Source organism: Equus przewalskii, chromosome 19 (assembly GCF_037783145.1).
Source record: "Equus przewalskii isolate Varuska chromosome 19, EquPr2, whole genome shotgun sequence".
NCBI classification, from domain to species: Eukaryota; Metazoa; Chordata; class Mammalia; order Perissodactyla; family Equidae; genus Equus; species Equus przewalskii.
In genome coordinates this window covers 38,647,548-38,672,460 of record NC_091849.1, presented here as the reverse complement: position 1 = coordinate 38,672,460, position 24,913 = coordinate 38,647,548, and the positions used below count along the sequence as shown (strand labels likewise).

At 38.5% G+C, this 24,913-nt stretch overlaps 1 protein-coding gene across 1 annotated transcript in view; it reads right to left on the bottom strand.

Moving 5' to 3' along the window:
• Positions 1–24,913, bottom strand: part of DNAH8 (dynein axonemal heavy chain 8) — a 283,921-nt gene that overhangs the window by 213,736 nt on the left and 45,272 nt on the right. The window contains exons 13-21 of the mRNA XM_070586021.1: positions 21,747–21,944; positions 19,456–19,532; positions 18,051–18,150; positions 17,341–17,460; positions 15,899–16,034; positions 12,758–12,945; positions 6,306–6,386; positions 5,782–5,898; positions 4,845–4,964 (exon numbers count right to left, since the gene is read on the bottom strand). Coding sequence (XP_070442122.1) covers positions 4,845–4,964; positions 5,782–5,898; positions 6,306–6,386; positions 12,758–12,945; positions 15,899–16,034; positions 17,341–17,460; positions 18,051–18,150; positions 19,456–19,532; positions 21,747–21,944 — 1,137 coding nt within the window. The remainder of the gene's footprint in view (positions 1–4,844; positions 4,965–5,781; positions 5,899–6,305; positions 6,387–12,757; positions 12,946–15,898; positions 16,035–17,340; positions 17,461–18,050; positions 18,151–19,455; positions 19,533–21,746; positions 21,945–24,913) is intronic.

The window sequence follows — 24,913 nt, the reverse complement described above, 5'->3', positions numbered from 1 at the left end:
TGCCTCCTGATGTAATGTAACAGGAAATACATAGTATCACCTCTGAACTAGTCTGTCAGAAAAAGAACAAGAAATTGAACCTGAACTAAATCAAGCCTTTAGATCGAATTAAAATTTACAGGAAATTCAGGGGATAGAGGAATATGTTAACATTTTAAATCACACTACTAGGATGAAATCAGCAAAATATAGAACATGGAAAATTCCACAGGGCAAATGATCCCATTTCTTCAACAAATAAAGAGCCTTAAAAGAAGGAAAGTCACAAAGGACTTAAATAGACTTTCTTTTCTCCAAAGAAAATATACAAATCACCAATAAGCACATAAAAAGATGCTCAATATCAGCAGTCATCAGGAAAATGCAAATCAAAACCACGAGATACCACTTCACACTCATTAGGACGGCTACTATGAAAATTCTTTTTAATTAAAAAAATTTTTAATTTAATTTTTTTTATTTTAAATTAACAAGTGTCAGCAAACATGTGGAAAAATTGGAACCCTTGGGCACTGCTAATGGGAATGTAAAAGATGCCGCCACTGTGGAAAAAAGTTTGATGATTCCTCAAAAAGTTAAACATAGAATTACCATATGATCCAGCAATTCCATGCTAGATATATACCCAAAGGAATTGAAAGTAGGGACTCAAACAGATAATTACACACTAATATTCATAGTAGCATTATTCACAATAGCTAAAAGGTGGTAAGAACCCAAATATCCATCAACAGATGAATGGACAAACAAAATGTGGCACATCTATACAATAGAACATTACTCAGCCATAAAAAGGAATGAAATTCAGATACACATTACAATATGGATGAACCTTGAAAACATAATGTTAAGTGAAATAAGCAAGACACAAAAGGACAAGTATTGTATCATTCCACTTATATGAGGTACCGAGAATAGGCTAATTCATACAGACAGAAAGTAGAATAGGGGTTTTCGGGAGCTGGGGGAAGGGAGGACTCGGGAACTACTGTTTAATGGGTACAGAGTTTCTGTTTGGAATGATGAAACTGTTCTGGAAATAGATAGTGGTGATGGTCACACAATGTTTTGAATGTACTTAATGCCTCTGAACTGTACACTTTAAAATGGTTAAAATCGTAAATTTTATGTTATATATATTTTGCTACAATAAAAAACATTGCAAGCAAAAAAACAGGAGGGATGGTAAAAAGAACCTTAAGAGACACATCAATCAAATGCAATACATGCGATATGTGAACCCATTTGGCTCCTAATTCAAACAGACCACCTTTAAAAAGACATTTTCTATGAAAGCTATACATATGCATGACCTACGATCCAGTAATTTCACTTGTAGGTATATACCCACCAAAATAAGTGCTTAGGTCCACAAAAAAAGAAAAAGAAAAAGAATGCTCAGTGTACTATCAAAAGCTATAAACTATCCAAATGCCCTCAACAGTAGAATAGATAAATTGTAATAAATTCCTACAATGGAATATGATACAGTAATGAGAATGAAAGAACTACTGCTCCACACAACTGCATAGATGAATCTCACAGACCTGATACTGAGCAAAATACGCCAGGCATGAAGAACATGTGCTGCATGCCTCCATTTATACGAAATTCAAACACAGACAAAACTAACATACAGTGATAGAAGTCACAATGGTGATTACTTCTGGGGAGTGACTACTGCCTGGAAAGGAGCACGAGGGAACCATTTGTGGTAAGGAAGCGTTCTCTATCTTGATCTTGGAGATGGTTACAAGGGTGTGCCAAATGTAAACATTCTTTGAATGGTGCACTTATGATTTGCACACTTTGCTGTATACACATTATATCACAATAAAAAAGAAAAAGACATCAGCCTAACGTGAAAAGCAAGCTTTCCCCAACCTCCAGGTACTGCCTCTCATGAGAGGACGGGCCACAACAGCAGTGACGACAGTGAGCTGTGGTGGTGGTGGTAGTGGCAGCTGGGATGGTGGTGGCCATGTTAGAAGAAAAAGAAAAGTAAGCTGAAGTCACAGCTTCTATGGGGGCTTTTTTTTCCATAACCAAAATACCAAATAAGGCCTTGGATCCCTCACAAGGGTAGGAGGCTGGACCTGAGACCTCCCATCCCCTTTCCTGACATAGCATCAGGCAAATCAATGGCTGTAGTCTCAAGGAAAGTTGACTGTCTTGGTTGAGGCTCTGAGGTGGAGGGCCAAATTCTCCCCTGGGAATTTACAACCACTAGCTTACCCTCAGACAGGGTCTTGAGTTTACACTACCTTGTAGTTTGGAAAATTCTATCATCTGGGAAACTAACATACAGTTGTCCTGAGTTGGTAAAACTCCTAGGTACCACATAGGAGCAAATAAAAATGGACAGGTTCTCAACCAAACAGACATGCGTGCATTGGCTCTCAATCCAAAATATTAAAAACACAAAGAAATAAGTCACCTGAGCAAGAGTTGGCAGAAATAACAAAGAGCAGAATCAGACCCTCCAATTTCTTCAGATAATAGAATTGTTATAAAATATATTTTAAATGACCAAATAAAAAATAGAATCATAAACATGAGAAAGGAACAAGAGTATATAAAAAGACCAGATATATTTGTAAAAGAACAAAAAATAACTTCCAGAAATAGATGAGTAAATTCAGGTAAATAGAAAACACACAGTAAGAGGGTAGAGAATAGAAGTATACCCAAATATATTGACAGAATAATTGTATATAGACTAAAATTTTCAGTTAAAAAAAAAAAAACAGAGACTTTTCAGAGTTAGATTAAAAGCAAAATCCAGGGGGCCGGCCCCATGGCCAAGAGGTTAAGTTCGCGCACTCCACTTCGGCGGCCCAGGGTTTCACCCATTTGGATCCTGGGCGCGGACATGGCACCGTTTGTCAGGCCACACTGAGACAGCATCCCACACGCCACAACTAGAAGGACTCACAACTAGAACATACAACTGTGTACCGGGGTAATCTGGGGAGAAAATGCAAAAAAAAAAAGATTGGCAATAGTTGTTAGCTCAGGTGCCAATCTTTAAAAAAAAAAAAAAATCCAGTTAAATTTTCTTTATAAGAGAAAACCTAAAATAGGAGAACCCAGAAAGGTTGAAAATAACAGAATAGAAAAAGATATACCTGGAAAATAATAACCTAAAAAAACTGGCGTGGGGCTGGCCCCGTGGCCGAGTGGTTAAGTTTGTGCGCTCCGCTGCAGGCGGCCCAGTGTTTGGTTGGTTCGAATCCTGGGTGCGGACATGGCACTGCTCATCAGACGACGCTGAGGCAGCGTCCCACATGCCACAACTAGAAGGACCCACAACGAAGAATACACAACTATGTACCGGGGGGCTTTGGGGAGAAAAAGGAAAAAATAAAATCTTTAAAAAAAAAAAAAAGCTGGCGTAACTAAAATTAATATCAAACAAAATAGACTTCAAGGATAAAAAGCTTAATAATGTTAAAAGGAACAAATAGCCAGGAAGATATAATCATTCTAAACTTGCATGCTCCAAGAACAGGATGTTAAAATGGGTCGTTTAGTATTGTTTCCATTGCAGCCAAGGCCCCAATACTGAAATCAAATGATTTTAAGATCCAACAAGGGGGGAAGGAGGCAGTTCTTAAAAGGTAGCGGGGGAGGCAAGCCTCAGCCCATTGCCCACCTTGAAGCTATAGAAGAGAAGCTTGATCATTGGTAGAGATTTGGTAGAAATAAGTGTAGTGAACTTCAAAAGAACTACTCAGAGACCTTGACCCACGTCCTCTAGAATTGAGGGGTGGAGAGGGTGACCCATGCCTTAGTCCCGAGGCAAGAGGCTGGCTGGCTACCCTAACCGCTAAAGGCAAGAAGCGGTGTCCCGAGAAGAAGCAGCTGAATTTCCAAAGAAAGAGGAGCAAAGGCATCTGTCTCCCATGGGCCAGACTGGATCCCTTGAGATGGAGCCACCCTTGGTTGTCTTGAAAAGGACACTAGCAAGGTGACGGAAACCACCAGAGTAGGTGTAGCTGAAGCACAAGGCAGGCAAGAAAGAAAAAAAGAATTCAGTTCAAGACATAAAGTGTGTGCTTTTGAGAGTGCTTTTGCGTTATAGGCCAGCCCTCAAAAATGATTAGACAGGGTTCCTGTCTTTGTGCTTTCCAGCCAATGGAGGACAAATAGGTACTCAAATAATTTCAATTTAATGCGATGCTGAGGAGGTTAGGTTTTATCCTGTAGGACTGGACGCCACTGCTATTGAAGGATTGAAGCTGGGGGGTTTCACAATCAGATTTGGCGGCAATGTGGAGGATGGATATGATGGGGCCAAATCTGGAGGCAGAGAGACCAGTTGGATCAAACCATCGACTGCTAAACTCAAAATGAGCCCTAGGGGCCTCACCTAAGAAAGGAGTAGTAGATGTGGAAAAGAAGAGTCAACTCAAGCAAAACCTGAGTAAGAGGCAAAGCCTGCCTAAGCCTTAAGACTGACTGGGTTTAGGAAATGAGAATGAGGAAAGGAGTCCAAATGACTCCCAGATTTCTGGGTGACTTAAAGGGAAAGTAAGTGGTAGTTAAAACCATGAGAATAGACGATGTTGCCCTGGGAGCATGCACAGAGAAAGAAGAGCAGTGAACCACTGACGGAACCCCCGGGAACTCCAGCATGAGGTTGAAGACATCAGCAAGATAATGTCTAGGGCATGGCCATGGGCTTGAGCTGTTGAAGCCTTGTGAGTCTTCTGAGCTGAAGACATCTGAAAAAGCTAGAATACGTAAATGCTACTGACACAGATTTCCTCTTTTAGGTAAACTCGCATTTTAGGTTTATGAGCTAGAATCTCTATGATTAAAATATCACACACAAATCATACCTCATTGAGCGTCAACATATCTTCTACTTTGGTCGCTCGACCTTCAGGCAGGGAAATTAACACCGTTTTGGCTATCTCCTTTAGAACTGTATCGATATGCATTTCACACAAGTCACTGACCTATCAACAAGGAAAAAATGTGGAAGAAAACTCTTCTTTCATCCAAAGTGTACTTGAGTTATCAATTAATTTAGAGGACTACATCTGGAAACTTGCATCCTAAGCTAAGCGTAATTTGGTGGAAATTTTAGGAGTACGTCGGCAAAGAAAGCTTACATGGATCTAAAGTTTTATTGAGCAGCAACGTGTGCCATAACAGCATATTGTTATCTCCTTGAATCCTCATTCCAGCCCGTGAACCATTACAATCCCAGTTTCACAGCTAAAGAAACCAAGGCTCAGAGAAGTAATCTGTGGAGGAACACACAGCTGCTAAAAGGTAGAGAATCATACCTAGGTCCATCTAACTTCCAAGCCTCTGAGTTTTGTCTGTTACATCATGCTGCCACCACAGACAGACTAGCACATCTAAAAAGATATGCATCTTCTATGCAGCAGAAGTCAGAAATCAACGGACAGTCTCCAGTTAGATGACCGCCTCTTCTAATTAATGTTAGATGTATTAATGTTAATACTTAAGCATGCCATTCTGCCATCTTCCAGAGTCTACAATTGTCTTATTTTCTAAACTACACTGTGGAGTTGAACTACCATTTTAACATATTAAAGGCAAGGTAATTCAGAGACAAGAACAAGGCAACCCTAAATGAACAGGCCCCAAAGAAGTTAAAGAAACACAAAGCATTATTTTTTTTTAACTTAATGGATGTCCTTTTAGGTAAAAGTCATAGATAATTAGAGCCATCATAGATAATCAAACTATTACTTATAGCCTGAGTATTAGTGTAGGCAGTTTTAAAAAATTTATTTATCATACCTTCTTTAAAAGTTGATTGAACATATTCAAAACTGAGTCAACTTCTTGAAAGAAGCTTTCTAGTGTTAAAGATGACCATGTTAATATTGTGAGCCCTTGTCGCAACACAGACTCCACCTAGAAAAAGAAAAAACATAATAGTTTCCTTTATTAATAGGAGCATCTGCATTTATTAAAAAGAAGGCTTTCTTTTATTACCTGGAAATATTATAGGTTATGTTTCCTTAATTATATTTCCCTTCCATTATACCTAGTAAAGGTGACTTTTTGTTTTTAATCATCTTTGGCTGTCCATGAAGCAATCATGGATTCTCAGAAAGTGCTCATTATTTAGATTTAGTTGTTTTTCAAAGGCAACAAAACTTAGACAAGAAATCATTCCGTAGGAAAAATAGAGCTATAAAGTTGAAGTGGAAAGATAGAGGGTCTAGGCAAGAATAGATGTTTTAAAATCCATAATCTATAGAACTGGAATCTAATTTTAAACAACAGGGAAATGAATATAAATCTTCAATATTACTAACCTTTTTCATTTTAGGGGTCATCAGATTGACAAACACAGAAGGCACTTCCTGACATAACTCATCATAATACTGCAGAAGGCCCTGTTAAAAGTCAAAAAGGCATGTTTTACTTTAATTTATTTTAAAGCAACAGTCATACTTTGATTCATACCAGAAAGGTTTCATTATACCTGTTTCCTCATAGTCCTGCCAAGAGGGAGGCTGCTCATTTAAATTTATACTAATTTACCGTAAATTACCTGAGCATCTCCCTTAAATAGTGAGTCAATGGAGCTTTCTAGATCTGCTCTTTTCATACTTATTATTTAATTGCCTTTCTAGATTTATGCTATTTTCAAAAGTTTGGATAATTATCTTTTCATGATGTCTGCACTATGCATGTTTCCCCCTTCTGTTCCTTGTCTTCGATCATATTAAAGCATACTTATCACTGATGTCACATTTGTTTTCTTGAATCAAAATAAACATACAGGGGGTAGGCCCAGTGGTCTCGTGGTTAAGTTTGGCGCATTCCACTTGGGCAGCCCAGGTTCGGTTCCTGGACACAGATCTATACCACTCATCAGCCATGCTCTGGTGGCGACCCATGAACAAAAAATAGATAAAGATTGGCCACAGATGTTAGCTCAGGGAAAATCTTCCTCAGCAAACAAATAAATAAATAAATAAAATGTACATATAATCAGAATTAATAAGCTTTTCTATTTACTTTTAGATATTTTTAGAGATGAACCACAATGATCAATTTTTTTTTTCCTGAGGAAGATTGGCCCTGAGCTAATATCTTTTGCCAGTCTTCCTCTTTTTTTTCCTTGAGGAAGATTGGCCCTGAGCTAACATTTGTGCCAATCTTCCACTATTTTCTATGTGGGATGCCCCCACAGCATGGCTTGATGAGCAGTGTTAGGTCCTCATCAGGGATCCGAATCTGTGAACCCTGGGCCGCCATAGCAGATTGCATGAATTTAACCACTATGCCACTGGGCCAGCCCTATGAGGATCAATTTTTGACCATTTTGTAATTTATTGCACTATGTGATGGGAGATGTGGATTCAAATTAATTCATCCCCAAATTAATTAATATTAAACTGTTTCAGTGTTTACTTAATAGTTTCAAAGGTATTAATTCCTTTCCTCCTTTTCTGTTACTTTTCTGTAGTTGAACTTTTATGTGTACTTGACACTTGGCAAAGGACTTTGACTTTCATAATATCAATCAATACTATCTAAAATCCTGTAAAATGCAATGCAAGTGACATTAACTTCAATTTAAAACAGTACATTGACCACAGCCAACATCATACTCAACGGACAAAAACTGAAACCCATTCCTCTCAGAACAGGAACAAGACAAGGTGCCCACTTTCACCACTCTTATTCAACATAGTACTGGAGGTTTTGGCCAGAGCAATTCGGCAGGAAAAAGAAATAAAAGGAATCCAAATAGGCAATGAAGAAGTAAAACTCTCGCTGTTTGCAGACGACATGATCTTATATATAGAAAACCCCAAAGAATCCATAGAAAAACTATTAGAAACAATCAACAACTACAGCAAAGTTGCAGGGTATAAAATCAACATACATAAATCAGTAGCATTTCTATATGCTAACAATGAACTAACAGAAAAAGATCTCAAGAACTCAATCCCATTCATGATCGCAACGAAAAGAATAAAATACCTTGGGATAAATTTAACCAAGGAAGTGAAAGATCTATACAACGAAAACTACAAGACCTTCTTGAAAGAAATCGAAGATGACATAAAGAGATGGAAAGACATTCCATGCACATGGATTGGAAGAATAAACATAGTTAAAATGTCCATACTACCTAAAGCAATATACAGATTCAACGCTATCCCAATCAGAATTCCAATGTCATTCTTTACAGAAATTGAACAAAGAATCCTAAAATTCATATGGGGCAACAAAAGACCCCGAATTGCTAAAGCAATCCTGAGAAAGAAGAACAAAGCTGGAGGCATCACAATCCCTGACTTCAAAACATACTACAAAGCTACAGTAATCAAAACAGCATGGTACTGGTACAAAAACAGATGCACAGATCAATGGAACAAAATTGAAAGCCCAGAAATAAAACCACACATCTATGGACAGCTAATCTTTGACAAAGGAGCTGAGGGCCTACAATGGAGCAAAGAAAGTCTCTTCAACTAATGGTGCTGGGAAAACTGGACAGCCACATGTAAAAGAATGAAAATCAACCATTCTTTTTCACCATTTACTAAAATAAACTCAAAATGGATCAAAGACCTAAAGATTAGGCCTGAAACAATAAGTCTTCTAGAAGAGAATATTGGCAGTACACTCTTTGACATCAGCTTCAACAGAATCTTTTTGGACACGATAACCCCTCACATGAGGGAAACAATAGAAAGAATAAACAAATGGGACTTCATCAGACTAAAGAGCTTCGTCAAGGCAAGGGAAAACAGGATTGAAACAAAAAAACAGCCCACTAATTGGGAAAAAATATTCACAAGTTATTTATCCGACAAAGGGTTAATCTCCATAATATACAAAGAACTCACACAACTCAGCAATAAAAAATCAAACAACCCAATTACAAAATGGGCAGGGGACATGCACAGACATTTCTCCAAAGAAGACATACGGATGGCCAATAGACACATGAAAAGATGCTCATCATCACTAATCATCAGGGAAATGCAAATCAAAACTACACTAAGATATCACCTTACACCTGTTAGAATGGCAAAAATATCCAAAACCAAGAGTGACAAATGTTGGAGAGGCTGTGGAGAAAAACGAACACTCATACACTGTTGGTGGGAATGCAAACTGGTGCAGCCACTAGGGAAAACAGTATGGAGATTCCTCAAAAAGTTGAGAATAGAAATACCTTATGACCCAGCCATCCCACTACTGGGTATCTATCCCAAGAACCTGAAATCAGCAATTCCAAAAGTTCCATGCACCCCTATGTTCATCGCAGCATTATTCACAATAGCCAAGTCATGGAACCAACCTAAGTGCCCAGCAACTGATGATTGGATAAAGATGTGGTATACATATACACTGGAATACTAGTCAGCCATAAAAAGGACAAAGTCGTCCCATTCACAACAACATGGATAGACCTTGAGGATATTATGTTGAGTGAAATAAGCCAGACAGAGAAAGACGAACTCTGTATGACTCCACTCATAGGTGGTAGTTAACATATGGCACTAGGGGTGAGGTGGTGTACCTACAACATGACTAATAATGATGTACAACTGTAATTTCACAAGGATGTTAACTTTCATAACCTTAATAAAAATAAAAAAAAATTAAAAAACAGTACTTTGAGACTCAATCCTCAATTCTCCAGAGTGACAACTTGTTGTTAGTGCTGTCGAGTCAGTTCTGACTCCTAGCGACTCTGTGGACAGCAGAGCAGAACCCTGCCCAGTCTTTTTGCACCAGCCTCTCACCTTCCGGTGCGATATCAGACAATGCTTTGCTGCTATTCAAGGGTTTTCATGGCCAATTTTTCACAAGTGGGTGGCCAGGTCTTTCTTCCTAGTGTGAAACCTCTCCACTATAGGTGACCCTGCTGGTATGTGAAATCCTGGTGCGATAGCTTTCAGCATCACAACAACATGCAGTTGCCACAGTGTGACAACTAACAGACAGGTGGTATGCTTCCCTGACTGGAAAACAAACCTGGGTGGCAGTGGTGAGAGCACCAAATCTTAACCACTAGACCACCAGGACTAAAGTCACAACTAGGTACAAAAACCTAGGGCTTTTGATGCTGAAGCCAAAGTTTCCACCAAAAAGCTTCTTCTGAGTTTTTTGCATACATAAATAACAATTAAATACTATTCTGGTAAGAGCTAAAACCATTAAAGTCTTAGAAGAAGGCATATGCATGAATCTTTGGGATCTTGGATTAGGCAAAGATTTCTTAGATATGGCATTAAAAACACAAGGGACAAAAGAAAAAGTAGATCAATTGGACTTCATCAAAATTTAAAATGTTTGTGCTTCAAAGTGCACTATCAAGAAAATGAAAAGACAACCCACAGAATAGGAGAAAATATTTGCAAATCATATATATGATAAGGGATTTGTATCCAGAGTGTATGAAGAATTCTTACAACTCAATAATAAAGAGACAAATAATTCAATTAAAAATGGGTAAAGGATTTGAATAGACATTCCTCCAAACATTTACCAATGGCCAATATGCACATGAAAAGATGCTCAACATTATTAGCCATGAGGAAAACGCAAATCAAAGCCACACAGAAATACTACTTCAGAATCCAATTTATATTTAAATGAAAAAGACAGATAATAACAAGTGTTGACAAGGATGTAGAGGAATTGGAACCCTCATACACTTAATCTATAAAATTACATTATTAAGAATATTTTTTAAAATTTGCTATTCATCATTGCCATTATCCAGAAGTCTAAATCTGATTTCTGATAATCTTTTCCAATTCTGCTTTCCAACTCCAATCTCTCCCTTTGTTTGCACATCAGTATTTCAATGCTATCAAGAATCAACAATGGAAGAGAACAGACAGACCAGAAATCAACCCATGCATATGTGGTCAATTAACTTACAAAGGAGCAAGAATATACAAAGGAGCCAAAAATATACAACAGTGAAAGAACAGTCTCTTCAATAAATGGTGTTGGAAAAACTGGACAGCCACATGCAAAAGAATGAAACTGGACATCTATCTTATGCCATACGGAAAAATCAACTCAAAATAGATTAAAGACTTGGGACTGGCCCAGAGGCGTAGTGGCTGAGTTGGTGCACTCTGCTTCTGCAGTCCAGGGTTCACAGGTTTGGATCCCGGGTACAGACCTAGCACCACTCATCAAGCCATGCTGTGGCAGCATCCCACATAAAATAGAGGAAGATTGGCACAGATGTTAGCTCAGCAACAGTCTTCCTCAAGCAAAAAGAGGAAGATTAGCAACAGACGTTAGCTCAGGGCCAATCTTTCTTGCAAAAAAAAAAAACAGTAATAAAATAAAGACTTAAATTTAAGACCTGAAACCTAAAACTCCTAGAGGAAAACACAGGGGGTAAGTTCCTTGACATCCATCTTGGTAATGATTTTTTGGATTTAACACCAAAAGCACAAGCAACAAAAGCAAAAATAAACAAATAGGACTACAAACTAAAAAGCTTCTGCACAGCAAAGCAAATCACCAAGAAAATGAAAAGGCAACCTATCAAATGGGAGAAAATATTTACAAGTCATATATCTAATAAGGGGTTAATATCCAAAATATAGAAAGAACTCACACAACTCAATAGCAAACAAACAAAAAATATGATTAAAACATGAGCGAGGAACAAAATAGACATTTTTCCAAGAAGAGATACAAATGGCCCATAGGAACAAGAAAAGATGCTCAACATCACTAAGCATCAGGGAAATGCAAATCAAAACCACAATGAGATATCACCTCACACCTGTGATGATAGAATGGCTCTCATCAAAAAGACAAAAAGTAACAAGTGTTGATAACCATGTAGAGAAAAGGAAACTCTTCTCCACGGTTGATGGGAATGTAAATTGGTGCAACCATTATGGAGATTCCTGAAAAAATTAAAAATAGAACTACCACACGATCTAGCAATCCCACTTCTGGATAGATACTCAGAAGAAACGAAATCAAGATTTTGAAGAGACATTTGCATGCCCACGTTCATTGCAGCATTATTCACAATAGCCAAGATATGGAAACAACCTAAGTGTCTGTGAATGGATGAATCAATAAAGAAGATGTGATATATACACACAATGGAATATTATTCAGCCATGAGAAAGAAGGCCATCCTGCCATTTGTGACAACATGGATGGACCTTGAAGGCGTTATGCTAAGTGAAATAAGTCAGACAGAGAAAGGTAAATACTGTATGATGTCACTTATATGTGGAATCTGAAAAAGCCAAACTCATAAAAAGAGAGAGTAGAAAAGTGGTTGCCAGGGGCTGGGAAATGGGGGACGTAGAGAGAGGTTGGTAAAGGGGAACAAACTTTCAGCTACAAGATGAGTAAGGTCTGAGAATCTAATGTACAACATGGTGACTATAGTTGATAACACTGTTTCGTATGAATGAAATTTGCTGAGAGAGTAGAACTTTAATGTTCTCACAAAAATATACATATAAATATGTGACGTGATGGATGTGTTAATTAACTAGATGGGAGGCATCCTTTAACAATGTATATGTGTACCAAATCATCATGATGTGCACTTTAAATAGCTTACAATTTCATTTGTCAATTATACCTCAATAAAGCTGAAAAAAATAAAAAGAATCAACATAGCAACAAATTTCCCCTCAAGGCCACGTCAGCACAACTGCAGTGACATATTTTGCTTTTACAAAAAAGAAAACAAACAAAAACTCCTTCAAAAACAATTAGAAAATATAATCTATCTTACCTGCAAATACAATTTGTCTGCTTTCAATTTACTTTCCAGTTTTAGCAATCTCTTTGCCTGTTCTGGTACATCCAGCTTCATTTTTAGCATGCATTTAGTTTCCCGAACAACTTTCAAAATTTTGGGGTCAAAATTAACCAGCAACTTTCCTGTTACTGGATGTCGTACAAAAAGTGTGGCTTGTAAAGCTACAAATAAATGATTGTTGACATTACTTATTCTGAATTTCTTTTCTGCTTCCAGCCTTGTTTACATGCCTGTCTTCCCCTTGGACTACTGACTCCTTAAGAACAGAACAATAGTTTTGACATTGTTTGAGTATCTGACACATGGTCAGCACTCAAAACTTAGATAAATGAATGCAGAGTGTCTGCAAAGCCATAAATCAGATCCAGAGAGATAAAAATGGACCAAGAACAGAGTGCCTTTGTGCTCTGAACTGCAATACTTTTCTGAGTGAGTCTAAGGCAGCTATATTACAATGTTAGTTTATTTTTATAAATTGTGATTTAACCCCTGGGAGAGAACCAGAAGATGTGCCCAATGACAAAATATGACACATCTCACAGATTTCAAACCTTTCTCCACGCCTAACCCCCAAACTGGCTTCTTTAAGGAGGGTTATATGAGTTAAATCTCCACCCTGAATTTCTGAGAACTATACTCAATATAAGAACTGAGAAATATTTACTAAACACCATTAAGTGTGAACTCCTAGAATGTGGAGGGTTTTTTACACTACATCTGAACTACTACATGAACACCATTCATATAAATAGGCATTTTCAGATACGCTTTTTATTATGAATTAGAATACATAATCCCAGTTAGTGCCTTAGAGTGTTAGCCTAACATGAGTTACTTCTAAAGTCATAATAATAACACACTTATAGACTAGTAAGTGCTAGCTTGACTTACATCTTGTATTAACACCACCACTAACAGGGGAAGTTCACCTGTATCTTCCAAGCCTCATATTACTCCATTGAATGTGGCTGCGTCAAATTTCTAGTACAATAGTCTGTATAGCCCTTTGAAGTTAGTTGACTTATACTCATCAGATAAAATTAGTCTTGATGTGGTTCTTAATGATGCTAGTTTCATGAAGACTTCAACTAAAATATCCAATTCATTTGGAATCTTTTTAAAATTTGGCTAGAAATCATTTATTCTCCTGAGTAAATTCCAAAATAACCTTTGAACATTCATTTAATACAATCTGTCTTCCTTAAGGCTGTACTGAGTGCTCTTGAAAGGACAAAACGGCCAGACCGCTAAGAATAACGACAGCCAGGAAATCTGCTCCAGGACTGAGCGAGTGTTTCATTCCAGGTCAGTCATCATCAGAGGAACTTCATAGAGCAACCAACTAAAAAAGGCCAATACGAGGTCCCAAATCGTTATTCCGAGTTCCTATACAGTTAAATACAGTCACATCAATATAACAATAAGAAGCCTTCCAGAGCATTTCCACTGGCCTCTGTTCACATGAGAGGCAGATTTGAATCCTGGCTCTGCCACTTCCTAGCTGTGTGATCTTGGGAAAGTCACTTAACCTCTCAGTACCTCAGATTCCTCATCTGCGAAATGAGGATAATAATAGTTCCTTGTAGGGTTGGCATGCAGATTAAAGGAAGTTGCATACGTGAAGTGCTTAGACAAAGCCTGGCATATGATAAGCACTATGTAAATATTAGCTATGACTGCTATTGAAAGGATATAAAGATGAAAGTACATCGAGAGTATCCTTGGAATGCGTAGGGCAAATAAGACAGATCTATAAAGCAATAAGTGTCATGATAAAGAACTGCAGATAAAGTGTATGGAGGAGTCTGGAGGAGGAAGATATTATTACCTGCCACAAATAATAAGGAAGGGCTTTATGGAACAGGTGACTGTTCAACTTATTTTTGAACACATGCAGATAAGAGGAAAAGTCAGCAGGAGCAAAAAAAAAAAGAGTAGAAAAGTGCACGGTATTATAGAAGCAGAATAGCACATGCTCCAGCTTTCAGTTGTAAAAATTCTCTTTTGCCCTCTTCCATAATGTGAATTTTAACCTTGTCTTGATGCTCCTTTGAGAGTGTTGCTCCATTAGCAGGCTTTCATTAGGATCCATAGAATCCTGCCATACACATTACCCAGAAACAGCTGGCCTGATAGAAGTGGCCTATTAAAGGTTTAACTAAGGTGCCATTTGGGGAAGACACTGCAGGGTTGGGGCCCTGTCCTCCAAGATGCAGTGAATCCACGGCCTGTATACAATGCTGTGTCCCCAGCAGCTAAAATATATGGGTCTGGAACCAAGAGGCAGCAGTAGGAGAAATCCCTCCCACCATCATTCCCAGTGACCAACCGCAGAATTTGTGCTTCCTGTCCCTCAATCCTGTGTTCTGCTGATCCTGCCATGGGAGGGAGAAAACTTTCTCCCAGGGAACACAGTCAGGGTTCCACCACGGTTACAGATAAGAGCTTAGGGTCCAGATGGGACAAAGTGGGAACCTGAATGGACCAACAATTGAGCCCATACAATGACAACATCCCAGGGGATGCCAGCACGGATGGAGATGGCTTAGGACCATTCACTCCCCACCTCTCACTTAACTCTGCCCAACATCCCTCAGAGGTACTTAGACACTGCCCTAATACTCTTAATTTACTGGAGCTCAAAATTGAAATTAAATTCAGTTATAGGGGAAAAAAAAGAAAGAAAGGGAGGGAGGAAGAGAGGAAGGAAAAGAAGGGAAAGGAGGGATGGAGAGAGGGAGGACGGAAGACAAGCAACCTGCAATTCTTTCTCCCCTGATTGGGACTAAGATTTGAATCTACAACACGACAAAACCGAACATGAAAACTCTCCTACATCTATGGAGTAATACGTATAGAGAGTCTTGACATTTACTTTTAAATACTGTTTTTCAGAAGAAAGTCATAATCTGAGTATATCATGGCAATTTTTGTTTATAAAATTAGAATATTATTAATAGCTGTAAAAATAAATAATTGTATCATCTCCAAGTCTAGATTTTTAACCATCATAAGATTATATAAAGGGAACATAAAAACCTTTCCAGAACCATGAACCCTTTCAAAATCCCCTAAGATCCCCTCTGGGGCAGCATTACATAGTCCTATACACACCGTACTGTAACTGCGAGATCTCTCTGACCCAGGCTGTGTGATAGACCACCTCGAATTCCACCAGAACATAGGAAATTTTGTTATACTGACGAATGACAGCTTTACCTTCCACACTGGATAAGATTTCTGAGTTTTTCTGTTTTTTAAGGAAAAAAAAAAGATCTGTGTTTAAAAGACTGCTGATTGTTTTCATATCCAAACCATAAAGCTGTTGATATTTAAAATGACAACAAATAATTATGCTACCAATTTAGATTTTGCCTCAGAGTAAAACAGATGAGGAAAGCCATACAGGCCAGAGATGGAAGTAAGGAAACATACTCAGGTGAAAGGGAAAATTGGAAAAGGAAATAAAGAATTTAAAAGGAAGTCTCCAGGCCTAAGCCAACCCCAGGCATTGAGAGTCTTGACCTCCAATTCTCTATTCCCTCCCCATTTTTCTGGACAAGATAAAATGGACTGATTTTCCTTGAACTGTGGATATCAGGGCAAATTCCTAAATCCCAGCACTAAAAAAATTAGCTGTATATCAAAGGACAAAAACCAAATTTCTTCACATAAAAATGGAAAGTTCATGTTCTGATTCACGTATATGAAAAACAGGGCAATCTGCTCTGCCACTGCAGAGTCAATCAACAATCGAGCCCCCATCCTGGCCTCTTTTCTAAGACCAGGGTTTTAACTTCTTTTTTTTTTTTTTTAATATTGAGAACAATAGAAGAAATGATAGCAGTCAAACAGAAACAACAAAAATGTAATATTTAATAATGCCTAAATAATAAAATCACTTGCAAGACTATTATTTGGTGGCTATTTTGTTCTATATTTAGGCATAAGACACAACACCAAGCAAACCAACTCTGCTTTGCTACTCTGTCTCTGAAAAAATAAAACAGAAGAGAAATCAAAGAGAAGACAAACTGGCCATTTCAGAATGCCAACAGAGCCTAAGAGTATCCTGGTGTTCGTCAGAAATCTAATAATCTCAGGGACACAGAGAATGAATGTACTCTATTATCCTCTGCTGTGGTCTGTTCTCCATTCAGGAACGTCCTCTCTGCGGGTCTCTTCACCTTCACTAATGTATATCAGTGACTCATCTGTTCACACAGAGACGTGAGCTTCAACACTAGGCCTGTACTTTGTTTTCAAAACAATCATTTTTTAAAAGCTTTTATAAAGTGTCCTGCATTATTAAAAGTCATAAAGTTATAAGACTCACCCCTGTAGAGATAACTATAATTAAACAGGCTTATCTACCAAACATGAAAGAATTGGCTTAGTCTGACTCAAGCATATTTATGAACTAAACTTTCTTCGCCCAGTGAAAGAATTAGCTCTAACTACTTTATTGAACATGGATATTATAGGATAAAATATATTTCTCGTCCTAAAAACCATCATAATCCACATACTGTAAATTTAACTATCTATCAGCTTACAAAGAAATAGTCGATGGGCTCACTTATCCGGCGATAGAGCTGCCTCACCCAAAGTATTTTTCCTGCTATAGGGGGCATGTTGCGAGCAAGAGGGGGGTCATCTTTCTGAGAATGATAAAGCTGTAATTAAAGAGCTAGCATTAATGTTTGAAATTCAATACAATGGAAAAGGCAAAAAATACACAGCTATATTTGTATTGATGTCTTATCATTATTTACGTTTTATACACAGGGGAGAGTCAATAAACACGTAAGTGCATTTCAGAGATGATAACCTGAGGCTCAGAAACATGATGTTTACAATATAGAACACGTAATTATCTCTTAAACATTGCTTGTATATTTTTTCTTCTTTTTATCCCAAATTATAAGGAAGTATTTAAAAGAAGAAGCACATGGCTACATTATATCTGTCATAATATTCTCCAGAGTCCATATTTCTATACACAAAAGTATTAATTTAAATGGGCTTTCCTATACACACACAAATGCTGTTTGAAAAAACGGTTCTTAAGAGCAAAGGAGCGCAAATCGGGCTGTCCAGTGACGCACTGTCAGCACCGTCCCACATACAGCGAGGAGCATCAAAGCCACTGAGCGGTGAAAGGACAGCTCTGAAGCGCTCGGCACAAGATAAGGATGGCAAATACTTTCAGAGTAGTTCTCTTTTTGTACTAAACTACCATTCTATTTATAAACATGATACTTGCCTTCTTAGTAGCTTCAAGTTCAGCCACATAATACTGAAGAATTCGCTCAACTGTGTGGTTTATTTCTATTCGAAGACAGGGAATATTCAGCTTCTGGAATCTAAAAGTAATTGAAGTTGAATAATTAAAAAGTAAATGAGAAACACACTTAAGAATTATTGCAGCCCTAAAAATCCATTTGTTCATTAGACAAATATCTATACAGTCTTCATGCCTTGTCCCAGGATACAGTGATGAACAAGACAGGTGTGGTTCCCGCCCTCTGAGAGCCTACAGTTATCTCATGGAAAAGGGAGATATCAGTCAAGAGTCACATAAATAACTATTTAAATTACAAGGGCGCTAGAAATGTATGCAACAGGGGAACCCACCAAGGCTGGGGAGTCAAGACAGACTTCCCTGAGAAAGTGACATCCAAACTGAGATTGAAAAGATGAGTGGAGAGTTGGCTTAGCAGAGATGGAGGGGAGCTCACTGACTGGCCCTCTGCCAATATTAATGCTCACATAATTCCAAATAGCCATAATCCGATAATGATTTTGTCAGCCAAATACCACTTCCACTTAGAGACTAAATGATGCACAGGAAGTACTAGAACCACAACGTCCTGACAAAAAAATGAACTGACACCAGCATACTATAGGTAAAAAGAAAGAGACAGAAGCAGAAAGAGAGAGAGACAGAGACAGAGAGAGAAATTGCCAAGAAAATGGTACCCGTCATCTGTCTGTACAGTACTGTCACTTGTCAAAATCACTTTGTCTGTTTGGACTCTTATGATGGTCTCATGAGGTGAGGTCTCAGGAGGCATGATCCATCATCACAGAGACATGGAACTATGGCAAAACCAGATCCAAACCCAGATACCCTAGCTCTCAGAGGAGAGTGCCTAAAGGGTCCCAAACATGGGTCACGAGCCCGTCCTGAGCGGGAAGAAAACAGCTTCTGGTCCAGCTCGTCCCTCTAATCCAGGCTTTCCTGCCTCTTAGGTGAGCATGCTGCCAGGAATAGGAGGAAAAGAAGCTGCAGGGGCACTCAGCACAGAAAATGGAAAGTTTGGGGATCTACGTTTAATGATAATGCCAGTATGCAGAATTAAAATATTATTGGTTCCCTTTCTAATAACAGCTATGAAATTAATCTCAAATACAATACATAGCTGTGGGGGGAACATGTGAAATAATTTCATTTTCTTATTGAAAGACTTACTGCTACAAAAAAAATGCAATGAAAAATACTATATTTCAAATTTTTACCAGTCTATTTAGTGGTAACTGCAAGATTAAGGTTTATAAGTTTTAAAGTTTACATAGAAGAGATTCCCAAGAACATCTCATTTGAAATTGTATTTTCAGATATAAAGTTATCCCATCAGAAACTATACTGCCTAATGTATTATAAATACCTTTGAAGCAACTGAAGAGCCTGCTGAGAAGATAAGATTTTCCCAAAAGTGCTACTCATAAATGCCTGTATTTGTACCTAAAATAAAATATTAACATTTAAATGATTTGGGGCATTAAGGAAGAGATTAGTTTTAACAACAAATGACTTTCCTACAGAAGCAACGGTCTTAAACATACCTACCATCCAAGCATCTAGAACTGAACTGTCCAATATGGTGGCCACTGGCCACACGTGGCTACTGAACACTTGAAATGTCACTACTTGGAAGTGAGATATGCTGTAAGTGTGAAAAACACACTAGATTTCAAAGACTTCGTACTAAAAAAAGAATGTAAAATATCTCAATGATTTTTATATTATGTTTAAATTATAATATCTTTAATATGTTGGGTCGAATATATTATTAAAATTGCTTTCACCTGCTTCTTTTAACTATTATTCATGCGGCTACGAGAAAATTAAAATTACATATGTAGCTTGCATTTGCCATTCATTGCTTATAGGATATTACTGACCTAAAGAATTTATGAAAGGAATGAATGTCCCTTACTAACCACATTTTTCTGGGACATTTAGAATTTCTAAGCATGTTGGTAGAGCAAGGTAATGACACAACAGACACCCAGGGTCAACAGGTGTCATTTTCCAACATTCCTGCTCTCAGAAAGCTCTTTGTCAGTGCTAAGGAGGAAGAAGTAGCAGAAAATATCTTCTGACACTCCCACCATCCCTAGCAGTGAATTCTGGACTCCTGGTACCCAACCGATGGAAGTGAAGCACTCTTGCAAATTACTTTCACTTACAGATTATATCAGTATGGTCTACTGATATATACCACATCCATTAACCAACACTGGAAAAGGAAGGAAAGTTAAAATGCTGATACCTCTTTTTAAATATTAAAAAGTTAATTTGGCCCCCAAATTTACTGAAAGCTAAAATTTGCATCTAAGACCACAGTAAAGCCTTTATAACATATAATCTTTATTAATAACTCATAAAAATAATTTAGGCATTAATTTAAAAAAAAACCACAAGCTCCCATTGCCATCAAGATATAACTCCCAAAGCATTTTGGAAGCAAACTCCACTCTGCTCAACTAGTCAAACACTAAAAGTAATAAATAAAATATAACATATCTTAATATTAGAGTCTACTTTTCAAAAACTGGAAGGAGGAGCCAGCCTGGTGGCACAGTGGTTAAGTGCGCACATTCCACTTCTCAGCGGGCCAGGTTTCATGGGTTCAGATCCTGGGTGTGGACATGGCACTGCTTGGCAAGCCATGATGTAGTAGGCGTCCCACAGATAAAGTAGAGGAAGATGGGCATGGATGTTAGCTCAAGGCCAGTCATCCTCAGCAAAAAGAGGAGGATTGGCAGTAGTTAGCTCAGGGCTAATCTTCCTCAAAGAAAAAAAAAAAAACCTGGAAAGAAATCTAAGCCAAAAAGAAAAAGTGTTATTGTTAGAATTTTAGGATCTTTCTTATTTAGATTGCCCAGATTACATGTAATGTTGTTTTTAAAGTCTTTAAAAAAATAAATTAGAAAAATTACATAATTTTCCTCACCTTTGTGGCAAGAATTTCAGACTCAGGAAGTAAACAGAGTGTATTCTCATCCCTCCCTGTGTCTCCAGGACATTCTGCAGCAAAGAGGAGACCATTCCCCAGGACTAAAGCCAAGTTTTCAGCAGTTTTCAGTAAGAGAGTAACTGAGGTCATATAAACCAAAAAGGTGAGAGAGAAATGTCACAGTCTCACCTGACATAATTTCTAACTACCCTTCATCCCTCTGGTGTCCCTTAAGCTCTGACACACAGGAGGAAGGTCTCTTCAGAGCCGTTCTCTAAGCTGCAAAGAGAATGCGGCCACAAAATGCAGGGCCAAGGGGAGACTGATCCATCTGCTTACTCTCTCCTCAAATCTTTTCACATTTAAAACAAAGAATAAGGATCACAAATGTTCTCTTAGACTGGAAAAATGACATTGGCTCCTTGGCACAACAGAAATCGAATACAAATTTTAAAGTAAACTAAAAATAAACCCTGGTGACAATAGCCCTTTGGGCTTCTGGTTATTCACTGACATCTTGTATTGAATACACTCAGTTTTCATTGAAAGAAAAAAGATGGACAATATTTTGTGGACTAGCTATAAAATTATTCACACTGGCAAATATTTTTGATCAATTTGCAAGAGTAACTTATAATAAATAGTAAATATGTGAATTCCGGGACTATTGATCATATTTCACCTTTACTAAGGTAAAAATATGTATAAGTACTTACCTCTAAACCATTGATTTTTGCCATGAACTCCAAGAAATCTGTGTCAAATTCTGTCCTTCTTGGATCCAGAATGTCATATTGCTTTTTCTTGACCCCTTGATAGATATTTTTGAATTTTATTGCCATAATATCTATTCCCTCTATGGTAGAATTACCCAAGGCTGAATATGTTTGCACAATAGTTATCATTTCTGTAATCTTAAAGAGAAAAGTGTTAGTTTATTTTTAAAATGAGAAATTACCACCCTCCACTACAAGAAGCTCTTAATGAATCGCTGATTTAAAAAACAGACCAATAAACAGGCCCTCGAGTCATTTACCTAAAACCAACCAGAGGAGATAAAACGGAAGACAAATCGCTGTCCTGGCCATTACTCCTCTTAGACCGTTTAAGACAGATGACATTCTGCCACATCAGAGAGAGTTTACAACCTTTCTCAGTTTGATCACCTTGTCTTTCAAGAGGGGGAAAATATTTTGAGTAAAAGCCCTTGCAGATGTCTAAAGAGCTTCATCCCTTTGTTCTTGAGAATTTTCTAAAAATCATTTCACTGGATCACTGGATTCAAAAGCTTTGCCCTTCTTCTCGGCCCTCACTTGGCTAGAGGCTGACACTAGCATAAATTCACATCAGTTCTCCCTTTGTACCTGCATTCAGATAAAGAAAAGGCCCCAGAATCCTAAAGGATGACTGCAGTCACTTCTGACGCCCAAGAGCCCTGGGAAACCCTCATAACGAAATTTATTCAGACATGGCTGCCACCATCTCAATGTACCAACACAATCTACTTCACCAAAAAGAAATCTTTCATGTCTACTGGATACTCAGGTCCTTAATCTTCATCAGGGACTCCCCCTTTTGATTCGTGCCTTAGAGAAGAATGCCCAAAGCTCTCCTGGGCCGGCCCATTTGTCCAATGGCCAAACAGAAGAAACCTGTTTTCAGAGGAGTCCTCCAAACACCACACACCATGAAGAGAACATTACTGTTTCAGGCTGAGAAGAAAACAAAACTAAAGACAGAGCTCTCGGAAACACCAATATTCACCAAAATTTACATGGCAGGAAGATGAGGAAGAAACAAAGGACATTGTACACACTTAATCCTGTTTCCTTAGGACAGACTAACACTCAATGCAACGTCAAGTCTCCATCTACCAAAACAAGGTGTATTTTAGGCACCTGAAGCTGATACACCAGACCTTCCTCACTTGTTCCTTAAAGATCCCCAACATTTCTACCCAACTCTGAGGTCTTGGCTCTCCAACCCCAATCTCAGTCCTGTCTGTCGCTTGACTTTGGCACTCGGTCATCCTGACATTTGAATCTCAGCTTTCCCCAACAGGCTCTGACTTAGCTTGCCTTTCTGACCCTCCTCTTCAACTATGTAAAAGTTCATGGGGGTAGCCCAGCTGTGGTCTCTACTGTGCCCCACTCATTAGGGGAAGCCCATCCAGACCGCTCAGCAATCGCCTGTAGGGGATTATACAAAATCCTGACCACACTTCAGGGTAAGTTTTATAGTCCCATCTTTGAGAATCTGGACACCAATATCCACCATTTACACCTGGGAGAGATGCTAGTTAGCCAAGAGATTGTTAGCCCAGGGAAGTTGGGATAACCTAGTAATCAGGATGCACTTCAAGTGGGGCCTCTAGGGGGTGCTGCATTATCTGGTTTGGAGCCCTTGTAGCCTGAAGTTGTATTCTTAAGACAAGAGGCAGGGCTTTTCCAGAGGTAGGGCAGGGGGAGTAGCTAATGCAGCCGGCCATTACCACCCACTCCCTCTAGCATCAGGACTGCTTCAGCTGCTGCTTCACAGATCTAGGTCCATTATGCCCAGCATTAGACCTGCAACCAAAGATCTTTGCTGCTAAAGGGCTAACCATTAAAGTCCAGCCCTGAAACTCTGCCAAGTGTAAAATGCACCCAGGTTGACAAGAATCCTGGCTTCTGGAAAAATTAAAGGTAACCCGCACCCACCCCCAGGTTTACAGTCTAGTGGATTCAGAAACATCAAGCATCTTTGTGGAAGAGGTCCTGACCAATGGGGTCTACTTTTTAATTTAACCCATGCCAATATTCTTCTGCCAGCCTGGTGGTCTAGTGGTTATGATTTGATGTTCTCACAGCCACCGCTCGAGTTCATTTTCCAGTCAGGAAACCACACCACCTGTCTGTCAGTAGTCATGCTGTGATGACTGCGTGTTGCTGTGATGCTGAAAGCTATGCCATGGGTATTTCAAATACAGCAGGATCATCCACAGTGGACAGGTTTCAACAGAGCTTCCAGACTGAGACAAAGTAGGAAGAAGGACCTGGCCAACCACTTCCCAAAAAGTTGGTCATGAATGGCAGCAGAGCATTGTCTGATAGAGCACTGGAAGGGGAGAGGATGGGGCAAAAAGAGAGCACTGGCAGGGGAGAGGATGGCACAAAAAGACCAGGAAGGGTTCTGCTCTGCTGTGCACAGAATTGCTAGGAATCAGAACCCACTCAATGGCACTAACAACAACAACACATATTCTTATAGTTGGACTTTAGCCCCCAAGAAATCCCCACTGTTCACAAAATAGCCCTATACAACAGTTTCCTAGATATTGCACCAAAAGCACAAGCAACAAAAGAAAAACTTAATAAATTAGACTTTATCAAAATTAAAAACCATCTACTTCAAAGAACACTATCAAGAAAGTGAAAAGATAACCCGCAGAGTGGGAGAAAATATTTGCAAATCCTATCTAATAAGGAACTCATACCCAGAATTTATAAAGAACTCTTATAACTCAACAATAAAACTACAAATAACTAAATTTAAAATGTGTAAAGGATTTAAACAGACATTTTTCCAAAGAAAATCTGCAATGGACAATAAGCACTTAAAAAGACACTCAACACTACTAGTCATCAGAAAAATCCAAATCAAAACCACAACGACATATCGCTTCACATCTACTAGGATGGCTAAGTTAAAAAAGACATAATAACAAGTGTTGACAAGAATGTGGAGAAATTGGAACCCTCATACACTGCTTCTGAGAATGTAAAATGATGAAACTACTTTGCAAAACAGTTTGGCAGTAGCTATATGACCCAGCAATTCCATTCCTATACATATACTCAAGAGAAATGACAGCATTGGTCCACATAAAAATGTGCACACAAAT